Raw genomic sequence first — 15,221 nt, 5'->3', positions numbered from 1 at the left:
GACATTGGAACATTTGAATATGAAGCTGGTAAAGGCACCACATAAAGGCACCACTGTTGTTATGGGTTAGGTGGTTAAAGAGCAAGGATGTTTATATCCTTGTAGAAATTCTGCACCTTGTGCTTTGAATTTTGACTTTTTCCTCAAAAATACACACACAACTTGTATGATTGTATGGTGTATTCAGTCCATTATAATGACCTGGCCCTACCATCTTATTACGAAATAAAATCATGATATAAAATGATATTGCAGAATCAGTGGAAACAGTGCAATTCTCAGTATAATTTATTTGCTTCTTGCGTTTAATTTTTATTGTTGCCTCTCAAAAGCCTGGAGTCTATCTCTGTGTCACCACTGGCTTTGGATGTGGCATGGGCATTGTTTTAATGTAGATTTGATGTTTCCTCTTCCGAAGGCACTGAACATTTCTCTAGCCCAGCATTACTGAAGTCCACTATCTATTCTGAATCCTAGTAGTGAAGGATCAGGTGTTCTCTGTGAGAGGGCTATAGATTGACGATGCATCCTTTGTTCTTTTATTTTTAGCAGGAAGATGCACTTTTTGCAGCCATGCCCCCTCTGTGCCCCATTGGAAGCCATCCCAAGGTCCAGAGCCCTAAACCTGTGACTGGGGGTCTTGGTGCCTTCACCAAGGTAAGAATTGGGTATAACCTGCTTCAGATAATTTTTCACTGGAGATGTGGGCCCTACAACTAACATCTTGTTTTCACTTGAGGAAGGATCTTGTTAATGTAGATATCAGTCCTGTGAATGCAATGGCCCCAGTGTTTGTTTGCTTTTCAGTTAACCTAAACAGTATGAGCCTGTGCTGCATTAGTGAGGTGACAGATGACTCATTGCAAGGTGATTTCCTTCTTAATGAGAGAAAACTAGAGGACCTCCCATCCCAGACCTGAGTCAGGACAATCCTCAGCTACACAGCCAAGGCTGCGTGGCTGAGTCTCACACCACTTAAGGCCCAGATTGTGCCCAGGGTAGACCTGGCCCAGCCCAGGACTCGATCACAGCTATCTCACTGGCAGAGACCCTGGTAAAATTCATGTGCATGGCCGGGAGACCAAAGGGACAAGAACTTCTTTTTTTTACACATTTCTGATTAAGGATATTTTTTAATGCTGAGAGCAGTTAGACTAAACCAAACGCTTACTGGATGCTGATCAATAACCAGTGTGGAATTTCATGAACCTCGGTTGGTTTTGAAATATATATGAATGTATAATATGAGTGACACAGGAAGTGCATCAATTGTTTTTAGCCAAGATAATAATTGGTGTTGCAGGCTCTGGTAAAAGGGTGCCTAGCACGCAATCTCTGTCTCTCCTTCCCCTGACTCCCTCAGGATTATTTGTGTTCAAGTCTCTGGAGTGGGACTTGAACCCACAACCTGGAGTGCTACACACTGAGCCACGACAGACATGTGAAAATAGAGTTGCATTGATCTGGATTTTAAGAACTGTTGTTGTCCTGCTGCTCTCGACCCTGTTAAAATGTTGGGGGAAAGTGAACTTGCCACATCCTTCCAGCTCCCATGCACAATTTAATATTGGGAGCAGCATTAATTGCTTTAATGTGAGACTTCTGTTGATCTCGATAGGAAGGCCTACGCTCGAAAGGTGCCGGCAGAGTGATCGGACACTGGGGCACGGTGGTCAGACACAGGATATGAAGCATATTCTGAAAGCAGAGCAGTCAAACGCTAAGGAGGGGGCCTGACAATGGGGTTTGGGGGAGGGCGGTGGGAACGGTCAGACACTGGGGCAGGTAGGGGTCAGATACTACCCCAGGGAGCGGGTGGACTCTGGGGGAGGGGGGGGCGGTGGTTATTGTGGGCTGTCAGATGCTAGGGGGGTTGGGGGAGTACAAGTACTTGCACTTCTGCACAAAACAATTGGCCAAAAACGATAGATGCACTTACCTGTGCCTCCCATACTCAGACGTCAAAAAAATGATGTTTTGAATTCTTGCCAACTTTCAACCTTGTAAACACATCTAAGGAGCTGTGTTCACAGTTCCAGGGAACTGATCTCTTCTGAGAAATTCACTGCTGACACAGATCTTTCTTTACCACCGAAGGTACATATTTCCTGGCCATCTGGGGAGCGGGCTGTAGAGGTAGGCCAGGACGGAAGTGTCTTATTGAAGAAGAGCATTTTCCCGTTTGAAGAAAAGAGTAGATGCTGCAGATCTAAAATAAAAGCAGCTGGAAACTTTCAGCAGGTTAGGACAGCAACTGTGGAGAGATCAGATCAGTTAATGTTTCAGATGAAAACCTTTCGTTAGAACTGGAAGTTATTGTAAATTTACACATTTCAGAAGGAAAAGAACAAAGAAGAGGGTAGAACATGTATACATTGTGCCACATACTTACTGACAAATGCAGACACTGTGGCTCTCATTCACTCTTTGCCCACACACAGGCATACATGCTCTGGCACAAGCACACTTACACACGTGTGCGCGCACGCACACACACCCCTACACATGCGCACATACCCATACAGACGTGCATGCACACAAACGAACTCGTGCGCATGAACACACTGGCAAATGTAAGAGAAGGGATAGAATTAAAATCCCAATGTAGGTTAGAGATATGTGATTTCTGTTGTCAATGGGAGCTCTCTGTGTACTCATGAAACCTGCTTTCATTACAGCCAAATCTAAAGGTCTGTTAAGAGTTATGTTAAGAGTGATAGTGACCATAGTGCTCCAGCAGTGCTGAAGATCTTAAATATTAGAATTGTGTTAAATTCCATCATATTACAAAAGAGTGACAGAGAGCCATGCGCAGCTCATGAACCTTTCAGAGCTCCTGCAACAAAGCTCCAATCTACAGTGTGAAATGTCTGGATCCCCTGTTCCCACGCTGTACAGAGCAAAGTAGCAAGATCCCCAACCCAACTCTCTTTGTCGTGAAATGTTTAGATCCCCTCCTCATTTTGTGTCGAGCAAAATGTCCAGGTACCCTACCCCACCGTGTATAAAGTGAAGTGCCCAGGGCCCCACGTCCCACCCACCCTTAGAGGTAATGAAGGGACGAAGAGACCAGAGTTTTGGCACATTGTTGGGGAAATGTGCAGTCAGGTGTAAAAACACCATGTGAAACTGAGTTAGGAAAGTTGTTAACAGGCTATGTGTGTGACATGTTTTCTCCTGACTGAAATATTAAAAAATACCGATCATTGCAGTGACAGTAACTATCTAATTAACAGCAATAACCATTTGAGAAACTTTAGACCACTTCCTCACTGCTGTTGACAAATTTACCCACAGCTTTCAACACCTGTACAGACAGGCCTTCCAATTGCCTCTGTTCTGTTCTGCTCATTCCAGACTTGGAGACAGCTGTATTGAAACTAGGCTGGATATATTCCACGTGGCTGTCGTCCCTTCATTACTTGTAAGGGTGGGGCTCTGGACACTTCAGTCTGTACACAGTGGGGTAGAGTATCTAATCTGTTTGGTTTTATGAATAACTTATTTACCCCAGTTGTGTTTGACGTTCTTGTAATGGTGGTGCTTGAATGAAAGCATGTCAGAGTTGATCAGGTGCCCACATAATCTAATGTCCCCACCCACCAACAGCCACCTCGGGTATTGTTACCCACAACTGCCAATAGCTGTGGGTACAAAAGAGTGCAATTCAGAGCAAACATTAAAGCACAGGGCGGCTCCTCTCATTGAGGCTAACAATGTGCTGCAGCCTCCCAACTTGCCAGTACCTCCTTCCAGACCGTATGAGCTCTGTCTCAGTGGTAGCCCTCTTGCCACTGAGTCAGAAGATCATACGTTCAAATGTCACTGCAGAGATCTGAGCACATAATCCAGATTGGCACTCTAGTATGGTGACGCTGCTTTGAAGAAGAGCTCGAGAGTACAGTCCCCACAACGTGGCCACCAGTATCCTGGTGAACATTTATCCCTCAACCAGCACCTGAAGCAGATTCTCTAGTCACTACTGTATTACTGCTTGTGGAAGCCTGAGGTGCTCAACTTTGTTGCCATGCTTCCTACAATAATGACAATAAGGTGAGATGATGGCGCTGGGGTAATGTCATTGGGCCAGTAATCCAAAGGCCTAGGCTAATGCTCTAGGGACATGGGTTCAGATCCCACTGTGAAAGTGGGTGGAATTTGAATACAGTTAATAAATCTGGAATATAGAGCTAGTCTCGATCATAGTGACCATGGCAACTATCATCGATTGTCATAAAGACCCTTTTGGTTAACCAATGTCCTTTAGGGAAGGAAATCTGCCATCCTTACCTGGTCTGGCCTAAATGTGACTCCAGGCCCACAGCAATGTGGTTGACTCTTAAATGCCCCCTGAAATCACGAGTATGTCATCCACTTCAAGGGCAGTTAGGGATGGGCAACAAATCCTGGCCCTGCCAGTGATGTCTATGTCCCATGAAGAATTTTTAAAAATGACACTTCAGGAATACCGCAATGGCTGTTTAGGACTCCGGAATGTTCTAATGTTTTGAAAGGCTCTGTATTAATGCAAGTTTTCTTTAACATTTGGCAATGGTGTCATAGAGTGGTTAATGGCATCATCCTCCTCGCAACCATTCATGCAGTATACCACCAGCAGCAGATATCAGAGTACTGGGCTGCACTGTCACTCGTCTGGAACTGCCTGGGTAGGAGGCCGATTGCTGATGCTCAAAGAGGATAGAGATCCACATAATTGGACTCTGCCTAATTTTCCTTTGGTAAAATGCCCCAGGGCTAGATGCTCATAGAGTTTTTTGGCAGAAGAAAGTTATTCCCATGTTCTTCTGGATTAGAGATACAGTTCTTCAAACTTGTCTACGTGCAGGATACACTACTCCCACCTCCCATGGCTCTAATATGTGAAGACTGACTTGTCATTTAGAACTGTGTAATCCCTACAGTGCAGAAAGAGGCAATCTGGTCCATCAAGTCTGCACTGACTCTCTGAAGGTCTTCGCCTCCGCCCTCTCCCTGTAACCCATTTACCATGGCTAATGCACCTAATCTGCACATCTTTGGACTGTGGGAGGAAATCAGCAATGCTACCGACTGTGCCAACGTGCCGCTGTGTGAGTAGTGCAAGTGGGACTATGCCAGATATTCTGAAGGAATAGAATCATCTATTACTGTTCAAGGTTCACATTCATTGGTCACTCATTTCAACACTCAGATGATGCCAAGTATTATAAGGTAGTCCAATCATACTGAGTGTTGAGAATTTATGACCTTCATTTGCCCGTGATCTTGCCTTTGCATGAGGCTGACCCCAGCCAACGCTGCACAGTAATGTATCAACAAAACAGTCCTCCCATTCACATTACAGCCGCCCAGAATTAATTGATGCCACCCACCTGAATACGGGTTTTGTGGTTGGCCTTCCTGTTGAATGGATTGTTTGAAATGAATGTGTATGTTGCAATAGAAACTTGATCTTCCACCTGTGAGCACTTCATGCCCCAGTGTACTGGGGAGAGAATGGAATGATCAGTGACAGTGCAAAGAACAGTACTTGTGGTATTGGGAAGGGCAGGAGTTGTTGTGGCTGCCCTTCTAATTGCTGAGCTACAGTGGTCCCAATCTGGCAAAGTCTTGATATTTAAAATATTCATCCTTGTTTTTAAATCCCTCTATTCCCTCACTCCTCCTTATCTCTGTAATCTCCTTCGATCCTTCAAGATATCTGCGCACCTCTTGCACATCTCTGATTTTATTCATTCCATCACAGATGGCTGCACTTCAGTTGCCAAGACTCGTGCTCTTGTAACCTCTCTGTCTGCTTAAAACTTGGCTGTTTGACCAAGCTTCGGTCAGCTATGTCTTAATAGTTCCTTATGAGGCTTGGTGTCAAATTTTGTAAGCACTTATGAAATGCATACATTGAAGGCGCAATAGACATGTATGTTGTTGAATGGGAGTGTATTCATGCTGAAGATAGTGGAAGCCTCATTGTGATATGATGCAGAGACTGATTGAGAGTGCAGTGGTGCTCGATGTGGCTGCCCCGGAGTGCAGCTCGACGTGGCTGCCCCGGAGTGCAGTGGTGCTCGACGTGGCTGCCCCGGAGTGCAGCTCGACGTGGCTGCCCCGGAGTGCAGTGGTGCTCGATGTGGCTGCCCCGGAGTGCAGCTCGACGTGGCTGCCCCGGAGTGCAGCTCGACGTGGCTGCCCCGGAGTGCAGCTCGACGTGGCTGCCCCGGAGTGCAGCTCGACGTGGCTGCCCCGGAGTGCAGCTCGACGTGGCTGCCCCGGAGTGCAGCTCGACGTGGCTGCCCCGGAGTGCAGCTCGACGTGGCTGCCCCGGAGTGCAGCTCGACGTGGCTGCCCCGGAGTGCAGTGGTGCTCGACGTGGCTGCCCCGGAGTGCAGTGGTGCTCGACGTGGCTGCCCTGGAGTGCAGTGGTGCTCGACGTGGCTGCCCCGGAGTGCAGTGGTGCTCGACGTGGCTGCCCCGGAGTGCAGTGCAGCTCGACGTGGCTGCCCCGGAGTGCAGTGGTGCTCGACGTGGCTGCCCCGGAGTGCAGCTCGATGTGGCTGCCCCGGAGTGCAGTGGTGCTCGATGTGGCTGCCCCGGAGTGCAGTGGTGCTCGACGTGGCTGCCCCGGAGTGCAGCTCGACGTGGCTGCCCCGGAGTGCAGCTCGACGTGGCTGCCCCGGAGTGCAGCTCGACGTGGCTGCCCCGGAGTGCAGCTCGACGTGGCTGCCCCGGAGTGCAGCTCGACGTGGCTGCCCCGGAGTGCAGCTCGACGTGGCTGCCCCGGAGTGCAGCTCGACGTGGCTGCCCCGGAGTGCAGCTCGACGTGGCTGCCCCGGAGTGCAGTGGTGCTCGACGTGGCTGCCCCGGAGTGCAGCTCGACGTGGCTGCCCCGGAGTGCAGCTCGACGTGGCTGCCCCGGAGTGCAGCTCGACGTGGCTGCCCCGGAGTGCAGCTCGACGTGGCTGCCCCGGAATGCAGCGGTGCTCGACGTGGCTGCCCCGGAGTGCAGCGGTGCTCGACGTGGCTGCCCCGGAGTGCAGCGGTGCTCGACGTGGCTGCCCCGGAGTGCAGCGGTGCTCGACGTGGCTGCCCCGGAGTGCAGCGGTGCTCGACGTGGCTGCCCCGGAGTGCAGCGGTGCTCGACGTGGCTGCCCCGGAGTGCAGCGGTGCTCGACGTGGCTGCCCCGGAGTGCAGCGGTGCTCGACGTGGCTGCCCCGGAGTGCAGCGGTGCTCGACGTGGCTGCCCCGGAGTGCAGTGGTGCTCGACGTGGCTGCCCCGGAGTGCAGTGGTGCTCGACGTGGCTGCCCCGGAGTGCAGTGCAGCTCGACGTGGCTGCCCCGGAGTGCAGTGGTGCTCGACGTGGCTGCCCCGGAGTGCAGCTCGATGTGGCTGCCCCGGAGTGCAGTGGTGCTCGATGTGGCTGCCCCGGAGTGCAGTGGTGCTCGACGTGGCTGCCCCGGAGTGCAGCTCGACGTGGCTGCCCCGGAGTGCAGCTCGACGTGGCTGCCCCGGAGTGCAGCTCGACGTGGCTGCCCCGGAGTGCAGCTCGACGTGGCTGCCCCGGAGTGCAGCTCGACGTGGCTGCCCCGGAGTGCAGCTCGACGTGGCTGCCCCGGAGTGCAGCTCGACGTGGCTGCCCCGGAGTGCAGCTCGACGTGGCTGCCCCGGAGTGCAGTGGTGCTCGACGTGGCTGCCCCGGAGTGCAGCTCGACGTGGCTGCCCCGGAGTGCAGCTCGACGTGGCTGCCCCGGAGTGCAGCTCGACGTGGCTGCCCCGGAGTGCAGCTCGACGTGGCTGCCCCGGAATGCAGCGGTGCTCGACGTGGCTGCCCCGGAGTGCAGCGGTGCTCGACGTGGCTGCCCCGGAGTGCAGCGGTGCTCGACGTGGCTGCCCCGGAGTGCAGCGGTGCTCGACGTGGCTGCCCCGGAGTGCAGCGGTGCTCGACGTGGCTGCCCCGGAGTGCAGCGGTGCTCGACGTGGCTGCCCCGGAGTGCAGCGGTGCTCGACGTGGCTGCCCCGGAGTGCAGCGGTGCTCGACGTGGCTGCCCCGGAGTGCAGCGGTGCTCGACGTGGCTGCCCCGGAGTGCAGCGGTGCTCGACGTGGCTGCCCCGGAGTGCAGCGGTGCTCGACGTGGCTGCCCCGGAGTGCAGCGGTGCTCGACGTGGCTGCCCCGGAGTGCAGCGGTGCTCGACGTGGCTGCCCCGGAGTGCAGCGGTGCTCGACGTGGCTGCCCCAGAATGCAGCTCGATGTGGCTGCCCCAGAGTGCAGCTCGACGTGGCTGCCCCAGAATGCAGCTCGACGTTGCTGCCCCAGAATGCAGCTCGACGTGGCTGCCCCGGAGTGCAGCTCGACGTGGCTGCCCCGGAGTGCAGCTCGACGTGGCTGCCCCGGAGTGCAGCTCGACGTGGCTGCCCCGGAGTGCAGTGGTGCTCGACGTGGCTGCCCCGGAGTGCAGTGGTGCTCGACGTGGCTGCCCCGGAGTGCAGCTCGACGTGGCTGCCCCGGAGTGCAGCTCGACGTGGCTGCCCCGGAGTGCAGCTCGACGTGGCTGCCCCGGAGTGCAGTGGTGCTCAATGTGGCTGCCCCGGAGTGCAGCGGTGCTCGATGTGGCTGCCCCGGAGTGCAGCGGTGCTCGATGTGGCTGCCCCGGAGTGCAGTGGTGCTCGATGTGGCTGCCCCGGAGTGCAGTGGTGCTCAATGTGGCTGCCCCGGAGTGCAGTGGTGCTCAATGTGGCTGCCCCGGAGTGCAGTGGTGCTCGATGTGGCTGCCCCGGAGTGCAGTGGTGCTCGATGTGGCTGCCCCGGAGTGCAGTGGTGCTCGACGTGGCTGCCCCGGAGTGCAGTGGTGCTCGACGTGGCTGCCCCGGAGTGCAGTGGTGCTCGACGTGGCTGCCCCGGAGTGCAGCTCGATGTGGCTGCCCCAGAATGCAGCTCGATGTGGCTGCCCCTGAGTGCAGCTCGACGTGGCTGCCCCGGAGTGCAGTGGTACTCGTGATTATTATTATTATTTATTGTTATCGTCACAAATAGGCTTACATTAACACTGCAATTAAGTTACTGTGAGAATTCCCTAGTCACCACACTTCGGCGCCTCTTCGGGTACACTGAGGGACAATTTACCATGGCCAATGCATCTAACCAGCACGTCTTTCGGACTGTAGGAGGAAACTGGAGCACCAGGAGGAAACTCACGCAGACATGGGAAAAACGTGCAAACTCCACACAGACAGTGACCAAAGCTAATTCTGCGATACAGTTAAAACAGGAAATACACAGCAAATTTGTCAGAAAAACATAAACAAACTGATCCTTGTTTCAAATCAGACTCTATTCTAAGAACTCAGTGGGAGGCTTTAGTTCTTAGTAAAACATTGCATGTTTGTCAGACAACCTGATATTCTGGTTCCTTAACCTGAGTAAACTGTCATGAAATTTAGCGATACTGGAAAAGAACTTTACATGCTAGACAGGCTGAAATTGGTCTTAAGCTTAATATTGATAAACTTACCAGCTTGTTAATGCCATCCCACCACCACCTTCACAGGGACCTACCACAGGGTTATCTGTTTAAGGCATTTAGTCCCTTTTCGGATCCAAACCTAGGTCCTTTTTTAAAATTTATTCGTGGGACCTGGGTGTCACTGGCTGGCCAGCAATTATTGCCCATCCCTAGTTTCCCTTAACTTTTGTAGCAATTATACAACTGAGTAGCTTGCTAGGCCATTTCAGAGGGTAGTTGAGAATTAATCACATTCCTGTGATTCTGGAGTCACATGTATCCCAGACCAGGTAAGGATGGCAGACTTCCTTCCCTAAATGACATTAGTGAACCAGATTGGTTTTTCCGAAAATCGACAATAGTTTCATGGTCGTCAGTAGATTCTTACTCCAGATATTTTTATTGAATTCAAATTCCAGCCACTGCCACAGTGGGATTCGAACCCTAGAACATTAGCAGAGTTTCTGGATTAATAGTCTAGCGATAATACCACTAGGCCACCCTGTTAGTGCATAGGACCCTGGTTGGATTTTTAGGATAAACCTAATCAGAGCCATATCTGTGTAATGGTAATGGCAGTAAGAAGTCTCACAACACCAGGTTAAAGTCCAACAGGTTTATTTGGTAGCTCAAGCTTTCGGAGTGTCGTTCCTTCTTCAGGTGAGTGAGGAGCTGTGTTTACAAACAGGGCATATATAGACACAAACTGAATTTACAAGATAATGGTTGGAATGCAAGTCTTTCATTCCAACCATTATCTTGTAAATTGAGTTTGTGTCTATATATGCCCTGTTTGTAAACACAGCTCCTCACTCACCTGAAGAAGGAACGACACTCTGAAAGCTTGTGCTACCAAATAAACCTGTTGGACTTTAACCTGGTGTTTTGGACTCCTTACTGTGCTTACCCCAGTCCAACGCCGGCATCTCCACATAATGGTAATGGAACAATGCTGAGAGTCTGCTGCATTGTTGAAGGTGCCATCCTTGGGATAAGACTTTAAACTGAAACCGATCTCAATTCTTCCGTTAAAGATCCCACAGCACTTTTCAAAAGTAATGAGGAACATTCTTGCCAACATTCATTTGTCCTTCAGGCAGTGGCACTGAGAACAGACCTGTTCATTATTCATCTCGCTTCTGTTTGTGTGATCCATTTCCCCTCTCATGTTTCCACTTTGTAACAGTCCCGACAATTCAGAATAAATCACCGTGTGGCAAGTTTTAAGAGGTGATGAGACATGATAATGTGCAGATAAATGTGAATGAGGATTTCATTCAGGGAAGATGGCAGTGTAGTTATAATGGACTAACAACTCAAAGGCTCAGGCCCTGGGGATATGGGGCTCAAATCCTACCATGGTAGCTAGTGGAATTTAAATTCAATTAATAAATCTGGTGTATAAAAACTAGTTTCGGTAACAGTCACCATGGAACTATTACTGTTTAAAAAAAACGATCTGGTTCACTAATGTCCTTTAGGGAAGGAAATCTGCCACCCTAACTGTGGGGGGAATTTTATCATTTTGAGTCTAAGTGCCGAATCTGGGCGTCAAATAGATCCGTGCCTGGAATCCTCTTTGCAGCGCGCCCATATGTGTTTTGCCGGCTCCGGCCCGATCGGTGCTGTGGGTGGGGCTTAGCGCTGGCAGACCGATCGGAGCTCTGAACTGTGCATGCGCAGTTCGAAAAAAATCTGACAGAGCGCGCCCGGGCGCGAAACAAAAAGCAGAAAGCGGAGAGAGCGGCTCTCTGACATTCATCCTCTGGTCGGGGAAGGGGGGGTGGGGGGGAGGGGGAGGGGGAGTGTGACGTCTCATCCTTTGGTCGGGGGGGGTTCCGTTGCTTGTCTGCGGCCGATCCCTCCTGGCACCATCACTGGTACACTACCAGCCACAGATTACTCTTCCCTGCAGGTGCGAGAGAGCGGGAGAGATGGCTGTGGCTGGTAGTGTACCAGTGATGGAGCCAGGAGGGATCGGCCGCAGACAGGCAGCGGAACCCCCCCCGACCAGAGGATGATACGTCACACACCATCTCCCCCCCCCCCCCCCCCCCCCCCACAGAGGATGAGACGTCACACCCCCTCTCCTCTTTCCCCCCCCCCCCCCCCCCAAACCCAGAGGATGAGATGTCACAACCCATCCCCCCCCCCCCCCCCCCACCCCCAGGGGATGAGACGTCACACCCCCTCTCCTCCTCCCATCCCCCGACCAGAGGATGACCTGGGTCAGAGAGCTGTTGCAGTCTCTGACCCCGCTCTTCGGAGGCTGCAGCAGCGACTTCAGACTTTTATTTTGCAGGTCGGTTACAGCGCGGACGCGGATCGGGCCAGAAGACGGTAAAGTGGGATTTGGTGGTAGAGTTGGGGACGCGGTTCATTAAGTCGATTTAAATGCATTTAAATCGTCAGGCCACCCAATTGGGCCAGACCCGCGCCCGAATCAGATGTCGGTAAAGGCGCGATCTGCTCGGATTCGGGTGCAGATCGCGTTAAAGGCCCGACGCCCAACTTTACCGCGATTTCACACCCGAAAACGGGCACAAAGTTTTGGTAAAATCAGGCCCTGTGTCTGGTCTACATGTGACTCCAGACCCACAGCAATGTGGTTGACTTTTAGTTGCCCTCCAAAATGACGGAGCAGGCCTCTCAGTTCAAGGGCCATTAGGCGGCACTCACATCCCATGAAAAAATACAGAGACAAAAAACTGGCATTGAATGACCTCCGCTGCCAACACTTGCTCGATTATTATGGCTCCTTTTACTCTCAATCTTCGGTAGATTTCAATGTTTGGAGTGTTTGCTGGGAACCCGGTGCCTTGTTTAAACCTGATTGGTGGGCTTCGAACATCTCACTAGCCTCCTGAGGCAATTCACCCACTTTTGGTTGGGAAGATCAGCCAATTGAGATGGTCCTGGAGGAAGGGGAGGGAGTCGAAGCTGAGAAGAGTGAGTGTGGAGGCCAGCAGCAGCTGCATTCCATTTTGTTGAAAGGGCCCACAAAAGCAATATTAGGAACAGAAGTTGAACATTCAACTGCTCAAAGCTGCTTTGTTGTTCAATTTGATCATGGCGGATTTGGAATTAACTCTATTTACCCACTTCGCATTTTTACTCTTCCAGTCCCAACAAAACTAATGGGAAGCTTTGCTTCTCGGCTTCTTGCTGAATTCATTACCAGTGAAGTTTAGGGAGCACAGAATCCTATAAAATTGTGATTGTCTCCCACCATTTTGGAATTGCTGTGAAGTGGCAGATCAGAACCTTACCAACAACTTCTATCACTAATGAACACAAACACTGTTCTTTCCGCTGACTCTGTTGGCTAAGGCAATATGGAACTGAAATATTAACATCCATGGTTGTACGTCAGGTTTGCTCCAAGTTCATTTACATTCAATGAAAATGCTTATTTTGTTTGATGCAAGTTTCCTCCCTCCACCAAACTTGATTTACATAGAATATGTGGAACAGAAACTGGCTATTTGATCCAACCATTCTGGTTGATTGCTTATGCTCCACCTAAAACTCCTCCCACCTCTCCTCATCTAACCTTTTCAGCAGTATTTTCTGTTCCCCTCCCATCCATGTATTTAGCAAGCTTCCCCTGAATTTCATCACCTTACTGAGAGTTGCTTAAGAGGCGCCAGCTACTCTTCAGTACCTTGCCCAAGTGGCTACATGAGCCTGATTAGTGAGTATTGGTAAATGGGTTATTCAGCAACAAGGGACGTCATATTCAGTCTCGATCTTCTCCCCATCTGATATCTACGTGCTCATTTTCAAGCAAGAGTTACTTACTACAGCTGGGAATGGTGGCTGCACTTTCTCTCCCACGTGGATAGAATAGAATCCCTACAGTGCAGAAAGAGGCCATTTGGCCCATCGAGGCTGCACCGACCACAATCCCTCCCAGGTCTTATCCACATAGCCCCACGTATTTATCCTGAAAATTTCCCTGACACTAAGGGTTAATTTATCATGGCAATCAGCCTAACCCACACATCTTTGGACTGTGGGAGGAAACCCGCAGCACCTGGAGGAAACCCACGGAGACATGGGGAGAACATGCAAACTCCACACAGACAGTGACCCAAGCTGGGAATTGAAACCGGGTCCCTGGCGCAGTGAGGCAGCAGTGCTAACCACTGTGCTACCATGCCACCCAATGGAAGTTTGGACATTTTGCAGTACTGCTCTGATTGGGACATTCATGCCTGTGTGGCATGGCATCATAATGGGCCTGGGCCATTTACCCTCATACTGAAAACTGAAAGGTACCCTGTTCCTTCACGTAAAAAAATGGGCAGGTGTGCATGGTGAAGCAGTGCAACACTTTGATCAAAAAGCCATGAGTGATTCTGGACTTCAGCAACAACTCTGATGTAAAACTGCACCTAAATGTATGACTGAACTGTCAATATAACAATGTGTAGGCTTGCTGGCTGCCTCTGTGCTATCCAGTGAACTGTCAACTTGGTACAGCTGCTCTCCCGAGTCAAAGCATTAAGACTGCAAACTTTCAGCACATTATACAATTCTGATTTGAATGCTTCCAGAACCCAATGGCAAAGTGTTAAAATTAGAATCAGGCCATTTGGAATAATATTAGGAAACCAACTTTGGCACAAAGGGTGGTGGATATCTGAAACTTAGGCCCTGTAAAAAAGGCCCTGGAATGATTGGAATTTTTAAGATTGAGATCAATAGATTTTTTTTTTGATTGGTGAGGGTAACAAGGGATACAAATCAAAGTTGGATAACTGGAATCGAGGTGCAGATTAGCCTTGAACGGTGGAATAGGCTCAAGGAGCTGACTGGCCTTATGATTGTTTCATTAACCCAGACCTTCCTGTGTAAACAAGGTGAAAAATGAACTTGCAGTTATATAGCTCCTGTCGCAACTTCACGACATTAAATAAAATGTTTGAAGTTAAATCACTGTTGTAATGTAGAAAGTGTGACAGCTAATGCATGCACAGCACAAGCAGTGATGAAATACATGATCAGATCATTTGTTCTTGTGATGTTGATTTAGGGATAAAAATTTACCAGGAGACCAGGAAGAACTCTCCTGCTCTTCTTTGAAATGAAGCCATGGGATCTTTTACATCAAAATAAACCTGTTGGACTTTAACCTGGTGTTGTTAAACTTCTTACTATCTTTTACATTCACATGAGAGGGCAGACAGAACCTCGGTTTATTATCTTATCGGAAGCGTGGTACCGCTGATAATGCAGCACTCTCAGTATTGCAAGAGTGTCAGCCTAGGTTTTTGTGGGGTCAGGGTTCTGGGGTGGGATTTGAACCCAAGAAACCTGACAAATCGCAGTGCTGCCTAACTGAGCTAAGCCTGACGAGTGTAGTACAAGACAGAGTGGCAGAAACATCGAGAGGTGAAAATTTATGTTTTGATTCTCCACATCCAGCTATAACCTTGGTGCAAGCTCCATTGAAACCTCAGAGAAAAGGGAATAAATTGGAGTATTTATGCACATTTCGACGAGGTCTCCATCGTAGTTTACCGTAGGAAATCAAGGAGCTCTTGTGGATATTACTGGCTTTAGCAACAGGTGCATCTAAAGTGTCTGAGCAAAGGTTATTGTCTCTTTGGTGATTGAAGGGTTAACATGCATGTTTATGTTTTGAAAGTGAGTCAGTATGAAAGTCCACGTAGAGGGTGGAAGCTCAATATCCTGGCTAATGTTTATCTATGATGTGGA

General features: G+C 50.3%; 1 protein-coding gene across 16 annotated transcripts in view; it reads left to right on the top strand.

The window, feature by feature from the left end:
* yeats2 (YEATS domain containing 2) overlaps window positions 1–15,221 on the top strand; it is a 133,756-nt gene that overhangs the window by 46,888 nt on the left and 71,647 nt on the right. For 12 of the 16 annotated variants that reach the window (XM_078209171.1, XM_078209164.1, XM_078209170.1 and 9 more), the window contains one exon: window positions 550–657. The exons of the other annotated variants lie outside the window; for them this stretch is intronic. In XM_078209171.1, the coding sequence (XP_078065297.1) occupies window positions 550–657 (108 nt within the window). The remainder of the gene's footprint in view (window positions 1–549; window positions 658–15,221) is intronic. 16 annotated transcript variants of the gene reach the window in all.

The sequence above is a fragment of the Mustelus asterias genome, chromosome 3 (assembly GCF_964213995.1).
Source record: "Mustelus asterias chromosome 3, sMusAst1.hap1.1, whole genome shotgun sequence".
Classification (NCBI taxonomy): domain Eukaryota; kingdom Metazoa; phylum Chordata; class Chondrichthyes; order Carcharhiniformes; family Triakidae; genus Mustelus; species Mustelus asterias.
Note: the sequence above shows the minus strand (reverse complement) of the source record. Positions and strands in the feature narration are given on the sequence as shown.